Source organism: Bidens hawaiensis, unplaced genomic scaffold, assembly GCF_021521415.1.
Source record: "Bidens hawaiensis isolate Kalapana, Puna unplaced genomic scaffold, B.hawaiensis_p1.1 tig00011661_1, whole genome shotgun sequence".
Classification (NCBI taxonomy): domain Eukaryota; kingdom Viridiplantae; phylum Streptophyta; class Magnoliopsida; order Asterales; family Asteraceae; genus Bidens; species Bidens hawaiensis.
In genome coordinates, this window is record NW_027491918.1 from 12,018 (window position 1) to 26,225 (window position 14,208).

The 14,208-nt window shown below is 33.2% G+C and overlaps 1 protein-coding gene and 1 pseudogene across 2 annotated transcripts; both read right to left on the reverse strand.

Annotated features, from left to right (window-relative positions):
- Window positions 1–1,007: 1,007 nt before the first annotated feature.
- Window positions 1,008–6,135, reverse strand: LOC143538644 (kinetochore protein NUF2 homolog). The gene is made up of 11 exons (XM_077032156.1): window positions 5,949–6,135; window positions 5,666–5,884; window positions 4,519–4,609; window positions 4,259–4,438; window positions 3,668–3,757; window positions 3,223–3,330; window positions 2,032–2,085; window positions 1,693–1,807; window positions 1,462–1,619; window positions 1,284–1,379; window positions 1,008–1,214 (listed from the first exon to the last, which is right to left on the reverse strand). Exons 1-11 carry the CDS (start codon window positions 6,104–6,106, stop codon window positions 1,143–1,145), a joined length of 1,341 nt encoding a protein of 446 aa, XP_076888271.1. The 5' UTR covers window positions 6,107–6,135; the 3' UTR covers window positions 1,008–1,142.
- Window positions 6,136–8,687: 2,552 nt separating this feature from the next.
- LOC143538643 (ankyrin repeat domain-containing protein 2B-like) lies at window positions 8,688–12,950 on the reverse strand (annotated as a pseudogene). The gene is made up of 9 exons (XR_013136280.1): window positions 12,865–12,950; window positions 12,578–12,641; window positions 11,368–11,512; window positions 10,751–10,988; window positions 10,122–10,270; window positions 9,856–10,024; window positions 9,343–9,435; window positions 9,023–9,162; window positions 8,688–8,941 (listed from the first exon to the last, which is right to left on the reverse strand). The product of XR_013136280.1 is annotated as an ankyrin repeat domain-containing protein 2B-like (transcript).
- Between the last annotated feature and the right edge of the window lie 1,258 nt (window positions 12,951–14,208).

A 14,208-nucleotide genomic window follows, 5' to 3' on the forward strand; every position in this document is an offset into this window, starting at 1 on the left:
TCTAGATACATGTCAAGAATATAAAAATGACATGGGAATGGTGTTTAATGTTGAGTAACCTTAGGAGGTTTTGAGGATAAAAAAACATACAAAGAGGCCGTTCAGTTGATGGGACAATCGTGTAAACGAACAAAAACATCACCGTCCAATGATCATATTCATATTCTATCTCAAGTTGTATAAATGAAACAGATGGCGAACTTTAAAACCCCATAGGAAACGATTTGTCAGCCCTTGAGAAATAGCAACAGGAAACAAGCAACATCTTAAAGCAAACCGAAACGTACCCAACTGAACACCGGTACCGGTAATAGTATTAAATTTTATAGTTTTCTGTGTCAGTATGAGTCGGTTTTTTCACTACTAGTTTCAAAATGGTATCGTGCCGTCATAATCTGTATGGCATTCAGTTTGTTTTTACTCATTTAGTAGTTAGTACCAATACATTAATACTGAACAAAGGTTGTTAAAAGAAAACAAATACTTTCTTTTGGAAGTAAGTAATGCAAAAATAATATTAATGAACAGCTGACAAAATAAATTGCTTTTAAATATATTTGACAAGAAAAAAAAAGATATAATGATACCACTACACTAGATGCGCTTTTTTGTTTTCAAACTTTCGATTAAATATATAATTATATAGATGTTAAGTTCTTTATTTTTTTTAATCATGTGTTAAACTTTCGACTACATGTATAATGTGTTTCTTCAGTTTAATGATTAAATCGTTATTTATATCTAAACACAAAACGACTTTAACTAACTTCATATACTTTATAAATAAATTGATAAACTTGGACATGTTATATATTTCATTGTGTTTTTAATTTTATTTGTTAGACCTCTTATCAGTAAACTATAGCACAAATCAACCAATTGTTTAGGTAAACAATTTACAAAATAGTCATACTAACATTTTCCTTTTAGGTGTGTGTCGCTGTGCCGGAAGCAATGTTTTTGAAACTACCAGTTGGTTCGAAAGTACACTGGTTAGTTTCGAGAGTAATGAACTAAATGAACAGACCAATTTTAATTAGCTAACAAATATTCAAGTTCAACACTTCACACGATTTTAACTTAGATTGACATAAACTATTCAAGCTCCAAAGTTAAAAGAGTAATAATACAAAAACTTGTAGCTAGGCTGCTTCAGAAGCTCCCGCCTCTATCCGAGAAAGCAAGTGCCCGATAGCATTTGAGTAGTTAAAAAACTACACACAGCATGAAAAACAAGTAAAGAAAATATTATATAAAAAAATTAATAAAATAAAGAAAACTACCTCTTTACTGATCTCTTCACATTTAGCGAGTAGCCTTTGCTCTTTGGCTGTTGCTGATTCTTTCTCAGTATTGATCTTTTCAATTATAGCAGCCCCCTTTAAAAAGTTTAAAAAAAAGGTCAAAAACGAGTTTTTAAATTTTATTTTATTTTTTTATAAAAATTTGAAACACACATACCTCTGCAGCAAGAGCTTCCACTTCACGATGCCTTTGTTGCAGACCGTGACTGTTATATTCAACTTGTGATCTCACGTTGATTAGTTCTTTTGAAGCCTCTTCACATTTAAGATCTCTTTCTTTTTCTAACTGCTTTAGTAGTTCTTCTAACTGATCAACTGATAAAAAAACAATATGATATTAAAATTTTAAGTTTTCGGTGGTTTATGAAGTTAATATAACAAGAAGCACCTCTGCCTTGAAGTTCAAATGATTTGGCTTCAAGTGATTTGTCCAACACGGCGTCATCACTATTCTTAGCTTTCAGGATCTTTACATCTTTCTCAACCTGTTTTGCTGAATTCACCTGTTCTAGAAATAGGTAACGTCTTTAAAATTACTATAATTTGAATCTTAAAATAATAATAAATTAGGAGGTTGTGTGAACTTTAATAAACATGAAGTTTTCTTGACATGTACTTCTTTTAGCCAACTCTTTTTCTAATGTAACCCGTTTGAGATAAAACACAGCCTAAATTGACCAATTTATAAGTAAATGAATTGTAGTTGACGCTTGTAATGAAACATAACCTGCTCTTGTAATGCCTGCATTTGCTTCAAATGCTTGTTCATTTTCTTGCTAGCCTGAGAAAATAACATACATACAAAGATTTCATTATCTTTTTACATCAAACTATATAGGCAAGGACATTAGTATTAATGTGTCTAATTGCAATTGGAACATAATCACGCAGATAAACTTTATGAGCTTTGAAAATGTTGCTTTCTGATCAATGGATGTGCCTGTGTGAGGATTTAACAAAAAATTCAAGCAAGTTTAATTGTACTTCCCTCATAAAGAAAACTACTGCACTATGAATCAACCTATTTCGGTACTCTAATTTGACTTTACCGATCTACGTAAGCAACTGTAAAGTTCTAGTCGCAGCAATCCATGTTGGATTCAAAGGTATAAGCCAGTGTTTGGATATTCACAAAAAAGAATAAAATTGTTTTGATGTTCAATATCTCTACACTTACTATTGAGGGGGTCTTTGGTCTTCAGTGTTCAGTTAGTAATATCTTAAAATAATCGACTAAATGCAGACTAATGTTCAGTTAATAATATCTTAAAATAATCGACTTAAATGCAGATTAAATGGTTATGAAAAGTTTAAGCCTTTTTCAAAGGTTATCCAAATTAAGGACTAAATGCATAACGAAGTGCAAACTACATGAATCATTGGTGTCATTTATTATACCTAGGGACCATTTCAAAATTCTGACCAAAATATCAAGACCGTTTGTGTAATTTGAACTAAAATATCGTCAGTCTGTTTGAAGTTTGAACAGGTTCCCAATGGAAGCAACTTGATCCAAAAGTCTTCTAATATTTATCTTATTACGAGATAATTAGTAATTTTTTGTGACAACTGACAAATCAACCAATTCATTGTTTTGGGCACAGAAAAAGCATTAGTTTGCAAAATCCTGCTTTCAACAGACAAAACAAATCTATCACATATACGATGTGATATTTATTGATTTGCAACACTTGACAACATACATAAGTCAAATCAATACAGTTAAACTTAGAGATCCCAGAACTCTAGAGGACTCAAATTCATATGTCCAAATTTATTACATGGCATTGCCAAACTTCAAGATAATCATTAGATATATTCATATCACAAAAAGAAAAGCAATTTCACAGGTGAAGCCCTAAGATTTGAAAACCAAGAATAGCTACAAAAAGAAGAAAAACCATAACTATCAAAATACCTTTGTATATAGTTCGAGAGTGGCAGTTTTTTCATGAAAAGACTGCATTGCTGCTCTTTCTGCATTCTTTACATCAACTTGAGCCGCTTTCTTCTCCTCCAGTGCCCTCTTTCAAATGTTAAAACAAGTTAAAAAAAAGTTTGAAAATGTGTGTAGTGAGGTGTGTGTGAGCGCGCGTGTGTGCAATGAAGAGAGGTGTTTGGGCTTCCAATTTTCATAAATATGTTGTTAGATCCTATCTCCAAAAAACATGACTTAGCTAAATGAGGCATTCCTTAAAATATCTAAGCAAGGATGGAAGACAATGCACAAGTCTTTTGAAAATGTTCAGTTTGACCTATAGATGCATTTCAACAGACTTACAATCCCAGGTGGGAAATTGTACATTTTCTACTCATAGAAAACCTACAATAACTTAAACATGCAAAAGAAGAATAACTTGTACCTGTAGCTTATCCGGAGACTGAACAATTTTGGAACGCAGACTAGCATTTTCTTGAATACTTTGTACCAAAGCAAACTCAGCACTAGAAATCTGAAGAACATCATAAGAGATTGTAAGATGTTAACAATAGTTATCAATTTAGTATTTTTTTAGGGTTTCTTTGTATTTGACCCATGGCCCAAGGACATACAAATTAATTAATTATCATCGCAAGATGCTAGTTTCAACATAAAATTCAATACCAATTACATTGATTAGACCCCATAACATAGTTCATGTAGAATGTTCATTGATGACACATGTACATGGGTCCGTCAAGACAGAGTCAAAAACCACATAGTAGACCATCAAGAAATGTGTGTTCATTGATTAGAGTGTGCAGAACATGTAAAAAGACTACACAAATAAGATTCAAGACATTTACTATCAGTTAGTGATAAATAGTCTTTACTCTTTAGTACCAAAGTTGCAATAGACAGATTGTTGAAGTAGTGGCATTTGAGTATCATGATTCAATCTTTTCACTTATTAATGAGTTGGAAAATATCATGATACTTTATCTAAAAATCAAAGCGCCAACAACAAACATACCCTCTCATCACGTTCTTTAGATTCATCCTTCTTTTTACCAATTGCAGCTTTTAAAGACATTTGGTGTTTATTCAGAGCTGTAATGGTCTGTTGCAGCTCTTTGATTTTGACTTCAACTTCTTGAACAAGAGGCATATCCCTTTCTTTCAATTCATTGAACTCTGATATCTCTGCATTTAACTACAACAGATACAAATTTAGTTGCCTCAACTTGTTTCAATCTGATTGATTATCTAAAGAAGCATGTCTCTTCTACCTACATTTATTATTTTAGCCTCCAGTTCTTGTCGTTGTGTGTCAATAGCTGTCAGCTCCTCCACAACTGGTTTTATTATATTCATTCTTGTATCTCTAGAATGTTTAAAGAAGATCAAAGAAGTTACAAAGATGACAATGGTATAACATTTATTATTGTTAGAAGTGGATAGTACTTACAGCTTAGAACAGGCCCATACTAAGTTCAAAAGAAACTTACTAAAATCACATTCATAAAACTATCATTTTTAGCTATGCCTGTAAATGAACCAACTGAACACAAACATATAATCGAATAAATTTTTGTGTTCATGTTCACTCGTCTAAAGCCTAAATGAACAGTTCACGAAGACAAACGAATATAAACAAACAAACTTAAACAAAAACAATTGAGCGGGTGTTCGGGATTCCTTACTTTTTCTCTTTATAACTTTTTGTCATAAGTTAATAAGTCAGAATATCCTGACTTACCAAACACCTTATTAACTTATTAACTTTTCTCAAAAGTTAATAAGCTAAAAGAAGCTTAAATAAGCAATCCCAAACACCCCCAAAACAAACTTAAACGAACACAAATGAACATAATTGACCAAACATAAACGAAATCAAACAATTATTAGTTAGTACTCCCTCTGTCCCTCTACAAGTGTCATGGTTTGAAAAACACAAATTTTAAGAAAGTTTGAATGATTGCATTTTTTGCTTAGCAAATGTTTATAATGCCCTTGACATATATAAAAAGACAAAATTTAAAGTTTGAATGATTGTATTTGTGTAAGGGTAATTTTGGAAATTAGTTAATCAATTTTGAAAGCGGACATTTGTAATGGGACAAACTAAAAAGGTGTGGACACTTTCAAAGGTACGGAGGGAGTATTAACGAATACAAACGAACAAGTCTAATACACCACAATTCATAAAAAAAAACACACATCTATACACACGCAATTTAAACGGGTCCCTTTTATGCTTATATTTATATAAATAAAACTACTTACATATTTATTAAAATTTTATCAAACATAAACGAATGAACACGAATAAACAAAACGTTCACGAACATAAATGAATGAACAGATTAATCATCCAATTCCAATACACACCACTCAAATAATAACAATAATAATAATAATTGAAACAACAATAGGATACCTATGAAGCGAAAAATTGAGAATGGCACTAAGAAACAACTCGGTTCGATCAGCATCGGGCTTAACGATATCCTTGAGCGTAAACTTCTTCGGACAATCGAGTGCAACCACAAGTTCCCTAACCTTATTAAACAGATTAATCATCCGAACCGAATCGACATGTGAGTCCGGGTTCTCGAGTTGCTCTAGGTCAGTGAACTCCACCAGTCCGTTATCCTCCCTGCAAATTAAACAACAAATAATTAAAAAAATAACTGAACAAATAAATTAGGGCATGTACTTACTGGATGATGCCGATGTTGATGAGGATTTGAGTGTAGAGGTTGTATATGAAGTCGGATTTAGGGTTTACGAGATCGGATTCCGTTACGGAGATCTGGAAGTCGGCGAGTACGCCGATTATGTCTCGCCGTGGCAGCCGAGGGTAATCGTACTTTGACATCTTGTTAATAATTTTGATTCGTACACTCTGTGTGTGAAAGAGAAGGAGTATAACAATTGAAAAGGTTTTGCAGGCGCTTTTCCCGCCAGAGGAAATTCAGTTTTTTCTAATTTGTTGGGGGCCTGAAAAAGCGGTAGTTAGCGGTATGGTTTTCGAAGTTAATGTGGGCGGGTTAAGTCAAAGTAACGGACTCTTCAAATTAGAGAGTGTGGTGGCCTAAACACAAAAAAGGTATATACAAAAAGTCTTAATGGAAACCCGTCTTTGCTGGTCATGAACTCATTCTTTAATACCGGGTCACATTGTGTTGACTAGATGTAGATTTGAATTAGGATATAGCTCATGCTTGCTCACTTGACGTCGTTGTGGATAAAGACCCTATTCACGAGCCACTTTGCTGAACATTGCCCTTCAATTTTGGCCATTAACGTTGTAAGTGGGCTGAAGCCTAGCCAATAGAGTCCCCAATAACCTGACCCTGTTGTGATATGCACGAGTAACGTGGCAACGAACATGGTCTAAGATATATATTATCTTTGTTATGTTTTGAACTTTTGATACATTAAATAACCTTAGGCCTATTGATGCCTTCATTTAAATCACTTATCTTCAAATACAAATCTTTTGTGGTTTAAAACTATAGGGGGGGGGGGGGGGGGGGGGGGGGGTTGACTAAATGTGTGCATAAAAGAAGTCTATTATGACCTCTTAAACACATACTACAACAAGTGTACCGCTAACAATAAATGTTTTATTATTGAATCTTTAAGATGTCAATTTGGTGCTATATTGTAATATACTCTGGATTAATAGTTTGCTTTTAGAGAATATATTACGACCTATACGAGAGATTATGTTTTTATGGAGTTAGTTTTGAGTTTTGACTGTGAGAGAAGTAGAGTTATAACATGCTAGATGTATTTTCATGTAATCATGTTTTTAAGAATCACTACTATCTTTTGTGGTTTAAAAATAAAGGAGGGGGGTGGGGGGTGGGGGGGGGGGGGGGGGTGTTAACTAAATGTGTGCATAAAAGAAGTCTATTTTGACCTCTTAAACACATAAGTGTAGCGCTAGCAATAAATGTTTTATCATTGAATCTTTAAGATGCCAATTTGGTGATATATTGTAATACTAGTTTTTATTTCTCGTATTACGGGTGTTGTTTTATATTATTTGTTTCTAATATTTATTTATTTTTTGAATTGTATGAAAGTTAATAATATACTTATGGTTTAATAATAAATTGTTTTACAAATAAATGAGATCTTATAACCGGGTTTAAAAGCTATACGGGTTTGATGAGGCCCAAGACTCGTTTATTTTTTACTATAAAACTGGTTTTTTTATTATAAATAATATATATCTTTTAAAATAAATCAGATACTAGTTTTTAGTATATCCCTACTTTATAAGATTTTTATATCAAATAATTGATGAGATTAGTTTTTAGTTATAATCCGTTTAAGAAATATTTGGGTTTGATGAGACTCATACCTGTGAATTCGGGTCAAATGCATGAGAAACCTCCATTTAAAAATCAAGCAAATCTGGTGACTCCAAAAAAGGGGAAGCGACCACATTACGACACATATAATTTTTATGTTTTCGTTTATATATATATACGGAGTTGTTTTATATTATTTGTTTCTAATATTTATTTATTTATTTTATTGTATGAAGATTGATAATATACTTATGGTTTGATGATAAATTGTTTCACAAATAAATGAGATGTTATAACTTGGCTTAAAAGCTATATGCGTTTGATGAGACCCAAGACCCGTTTATTTTTTTTACTATAAAATTGATTTGTTAATTATAAATAATATATATCTTTTTTTTAAAATAATTTATATATTAATTTTTAGTATCTTCCTACTTTATAGGATTTTTATATTAAATATTTGGTGAAAATATTTTTTAAATTAATGAGATGTTATAACCCGTTTAAGAAATATATGAGTTTGATGAAACCCATACATGTGAATTCGGGTCAAATGCATGAGAAACCTCCATTTATAAATCAAGCAAATCTGATGACTCCAAAAAAAAGGGGAAGCGACCACATCGCGACACATAGGATTTTTATGTTTTCGTTTATATATGTTATAGATAGATAGATACTATGGAGTCTATGGATTAATAGTTTGCTTTTAGAGAATAGATTACGACCTATATGAGAGATTATGTTTTATATGGAGTTAGTTTTGACCGTGAGATGAGCAGAGTTCTAACATGCAGAGTTCTAACTACGATGGTGTTAGTCTGATGATCATCCTTCAGTGAGAGGGAACAGGTCATTCCTGACCATCCCAAACCCCTCATCACGATTTCCTTCACAAAGTTTCATCCCGATCATATGACCATTTTTCGGATTATTCGGCTTCGTAATTTGAATGTTTCTCATGTGGCCCGTGTTGTAGACCTCATTAAGCTAGTCGGACGATGGAATATGGACTAGCGATTAATAGGAGTGAATCAGATTACAATTGATATGTAATTTTTCCAATAGTGTGCTAGCTTTCTATACATCTATAACAAAATGTAAACATATCCAGACTTTTAAAAATAAATGTAAGGTATCAAATAACCATAAGTTATAATATAACATCCAAGATTCCAAGTACACTCACACAAAGATGACGACGAGGTCAATTATGTAATTTGACTAGAAAATTGCAACAAAACAAATAAGAAACATTGCAAAGTATACATTTAGGGTGCCTGTCTTCTTATAGAAAAGCATCTTTTTCCAGCAGCTTCAATACATCATGATGGTTGTTCAGTTTAGCCACATCAATAGGTGTTTTTCCATCCATGTTTTGCAGAGTACTAAATCCATAAAAAATAAAAACTTTAAATTCAAACTGAAATTAAATTCAACTAATTATGCAGATGGTTTGATAAGCTTACACTGCTGCACCATTGTCGAGCAAAACGGCCACACACTCTTTCCTGCCATAACCAGCTGCATAGTGGAGAGCAGTGTTCTTGTTCTTGTCTAATGCATCCACTTTTGCCCCGGCTTCAAGAAGCACTTGAGCACATTTCAACTACAATCAAAGTTAAATCCATCACAGGTCGGTTTGAGTTAAGTTTATATCTCTATGAGCGAAACTGTCCTTAGTAGACAAGAAGTGTTTGGGATCAACCTGAGTCAACCCGTAAAACAAAATCACCCGTTTTGACCCACTGCCTAATGCCTATATGCCCAATTTGTCACAAAACCTTACCTCGCCATATCCACAAGCAAAATGCAACGCTGTCCTTCCCTCAGAGTCTTCTTCATCTTTATTGGCTCCAGACTCTAAAGCCGCCTTCAAACCCTAGTTATTTATAAAACCGTCAATAAACAACAATTTTTCGCTAAAAGGTAACAAGTTGAATGTTCAAAAACTGCTAAAATGTATTTTTTAATACATAAAATTATTTACTCAAAAACGCCTTAAACATTGTGAACAAAAATGCTTTGTAGGGTTTTTAGTCAACCCAACCAGCCCATTTCAACCTCTGCCCATCCTTTCTGCCAACTTGCTTAGAAGCTAAGAAACTACTGGGTTATAAAGAGGTGGTTCAGAATTGATTGTATGATGATGACACACAAGTTAGAAAAATAAATAAATACTCCTTGCCCATTTCAACCCAAACATGTTTTGACCCGAATTATTTTCACCCAAACCCATTCTGACCAGAACCGTTTTGACCCGACCTGCCTGTTTTTCCAGGCTCACTTATAGATGAATTACCTCAACATCACCAATACTAGCAGTTTGATGAACAATAGACTCGTCCTCATTTGCATCTTCCTCAGCTTCATCTGCAACTGGATTCCCAGTGGAAGCAGTAGCATCTTCAGTGGCTGCAAGACCCATTGCTTCACCAAGTTTCTTTAGAACATCTGGATCATTCCAGTACCTATTTTGTGGTGGATTAATAAGTAATATTATATTTCAGAATATATATGTATATAATGATTCATAAGTCACCATTCACCCACACAAAAAGAACTTACTTCATCATTGCTGTTGGACCACCAGATTCTATCTCTTCTAAGATCGGTTTCAAAGATGAATCTTCTTTGATACGTGCCATGCGTTCTTCAAGCTGGTCCTTTTGAGCTGGGTTAGATAAACTTTCAAGCATCTGAGACATTGATGGATCCTGCAAATAAAATGCTTTTGATAGTCATATGGTGTACAATCGTTAAACTGTTAAAAAAAGAATCAACAAGTTAACAATAATGATAATGATAATAACAATAATAAGAGTAATTTACAGTTTTTGTCCTTTATGTATAGGGTAACATGCAGATCATGTTCTTTTAACTTCAATGATAATAATAAAATAATCGTCCCTAAGTTCATAGGTTGTAATACATTACATCCTTTTCAGTAACTTGTGTTAATCTTGTGAAAATCACGTATTTGTCCTTTAGTTGTAAAGGATAATGGTTATTTTTAAAAAGCTAGCAGAAAAGGTTAACACAATGTATTACAGCATATGAAATTTAGGGACGTATTTTGATACTTATTGAATTAAAAGAACATGAGCAAGTTACCTTATACATAAAGAATGAAAACTGTTAATTATCCTAAAAACAATAATAATAGTACTACTAATAAATAATAATTATCATAATACCTGCATCATGGCACTGCCAAGGCGCTCAGCCATGTTCATGAATTGTGGGTTTTGCATGACCTGCTGCATGGTGGAATAATATTGCTGTGTGTCAAACTGGGGAACACTGTCATTAGCACCATGAAAAGTTTGTTGGAGTTGCTCGGCCATTTGGTTGAATGAAGGGTCTTTTGCGATTTGTTAGGCTAATTCCTTAATGCTGGATCCTGTAACCGCAACAACAATGCATAAATCAAAGCTTTAATGTGGGTTAGGTGTAGAAATGGTAGTACACATGGCTATGTAACTGGTACGCTAGATTCTTTTAATTTCATTAAAGGTAAGTCCCATATAGACAACATGATACGCCAAATTCAAACATGTAACACGACTTTTATGTGAAGGAATCGTAAACCGTGTTGAGTGTTGGTTGCATATATTTTCTCTTCATTTAAAGGTCGAAACCAAATTATTTGTAGCCGAAAGGCCGAAACCATATAGTTATGAAAATACAAATAAAAACATCGGTTATAAGTTCAGATTTAACCCATAATCGAACCAAGCCATGCTCAGCCTTACTGTACACACACATATATATAAACTATTATTAAGCAATCAATGAGAATGAAAGAATGGTTTATACATTAAGTAGACCAGCCATAGATAAGAAGTCAAAAGGATTTCCAGGAAATCCAGCTCCAGGAATGGAGCTCATAGGAGGTACAGGTGGCGTGGAGCTTGATTCTGAGGAAGTTTTCTTCGTGGCTGAATCAGATTTCTCGTCTGCATATTTAAAACCAAATAAATATATTTTTTTATAAATCATGCTTTAAACCACACTTCCATATTTTCAAAGGTTCAAAGACGCGATTCTTAAGAAAAAAAAATCAAACAAGATATTAAGAAATAACAAACTTAGGTAGGCTATTAGATCATTATAGACTCATATCATCATCATCATCGTACTCAGTATATCCCACCAATAGCAAAGCTATGGTAGGGTCTGAGGAGGGTAAGATGTAGACAGCCTTACCTCTACATCTTAGCCTCCTCAGACCCTACCATATGTTATTTGATATTTGATTTTTTTGCTCAATTTTCTAATCAGATTTATTTTTTAGTTTTTAAAGTTTGACCGCGATCTTAGGAGGTAGAATAATATGCTTTACAATGCTGCAAAAATCGCTATTTAAGTAGTCGCTAATCATATCCTTGCCAATTCTATTTTAGTTAATCAACAACACTAATCATTAGTTAGTCAAACCCGTCCCTAATTCCGGCGAAGCCCTATCAATTCTGGAGATTCTAATGACAGTATTCCCCAGTTTTAAACATGGGTTAAAACTTACTTCAAAAAAATACATATAAAAAAGTGTTATTTGTGCTTTTTGTAACTGAAATTTACATAAATATTCCGATCCGATTAATCACTAGTCGGTACCCCATACAACACTGATGTCGTATAATACCTTCCGACTATCTTTGTCCAATTCCTTAAAATTAAAAAAAGAATGTTTTGCCTCTTTAAACTCTTCACCCTCTTGCACACTCAAAGTATCAAAAAAGCAAAAAGAAAAAAAAAAGAATATTCATTACACTTTCGTACTAGCATGTTCTCATACCATAAATCATGACCTCCATGAAAGCAAACTCAACCTTCATAACTTCATAATTTACGAACCCAATCCAGTATTAATTCTTAAACAAACACATAATTTCATAAAATAAAACTAATTTAATTACAACAAACAAACAAACTAGTAATCTAACATATCATCAATCAATCAAACTTATTCATTAAAATCATCTTCATCACTAAGTAACATAAGATAATAATCGAACACATACCGCCGGAGGTCTCGGGTTTGACAGCAGCAGCAGCAGCAGCAGCAGGAGCATCTTTCTCATTCACCTAACAAAACACACACACACACCAATCCAAATCAATAACAAAACTAAACCCTAACATAAGTCAATCAACAGTTCTACAGATCAAGATTCAATTTTTTTCAATTCAGAAACCCTAATTAGTAAATACGAGCTAAACCTACACGAATCAAACGGCGAGAATTAAAATAAAGCAGTCGCAATCATAAAATTAAGATTAATAACAACAAATTGAGAGGTTTGTTTACCTTAGACATATCGATTGAATTGAAGTGATGAAAACAACAATAATACTAATAATAATATTAATAATAATAAGATAATGTGTTATTGATAATACTCAGGGAAGAAGAAAGAGTATATATTATAGAAGGTGTGAATGTGTGGGCCACATCATTGGGCCTAAAGATAAGTCCAATGACAATTTTTTATTTTTTATTTTTTTCAATTGTTTAGTGAACTAAATTACTCATTAAATAATTAACCAAAAAATAAAGAAAAAGAACAAAAGTACTTTTAATTAGAGGTGAGAAAAAAAACCAAACTCGGAACCGGACCCAGAAAAAAAAAGCTGAATCAGGTTTTTGTACTCGGGTTTTTACTACCCGAACTAGTACACGACTCTACTGGTAAGATACGAATATGGTATGCATTTCAATACCAAAACTGGTACCCGGAACTAGACCCGATGTGTACTTGGTAATAGGGGTGTGCACGGTTCGGTTATTAGAATTAACCCAACCTAACCGATCGGTTATCGGTTCGGTTCGGTTAATTTCGGTTAATAACAAGTATCAAACTTGGGCTAAAATTTTGCTTAAAAATACATGAATGAATGTGTTAAATGCATGAAATGAATGCATAACTACATGAAATGAAGGTTTTAACATATGAAATTGAGATATTAATACATTAAATGGAGATATAAATACATAAAAATGATAGTATTAAACTATTAATGCATATAATACATGAAATAGAAGGAAAAAAGCTTGAAAATATTTAAAAATGAAGAGTACGGTTCGGTTCGGTTAATTTCGGTTAATTCGGTTTTCTGTTATATTGGTTCGGTTTCATCGGTTTTCGGTTCGGTTACGATTAACGATTATGTTATTGCTCACCCCTACTTGGTAATACCCGAAAACCGGGTTTTATCGAGTTTTTCCAATACCCGTAACCATGTTTTTCAAATACCTGATTTATATCCGAAATTACTCGAAAAATACCCAAAATAAAGTGCAGGCCCTTAAAAAACTCAATCTATACCCGAAAAATAGCCGGGGAAAAGCACGAAAATAGGGTTTTTGCAATACCCGAAAATAGGGTATTCAAATACCCAGTTTTAAAATGCCTAATTCTATACCCGACCCGAACTCATTGCATAGGGTATGGTTTTAGAGACGATACCCAAACCCCAACCCGACCCGGGTATTGCCAATACCCAGTAATACCCGAACACAGTTCCATATCCGATACAAAGTAGAAAACCCTGATTTGTGCACCTATAGTTTTAATGTATGGTTAGTAGGAAAATGAATAACTGAATCATATTGGAAATAAAGCAGTAACTGAATCATAGGTTCCGCACTTAC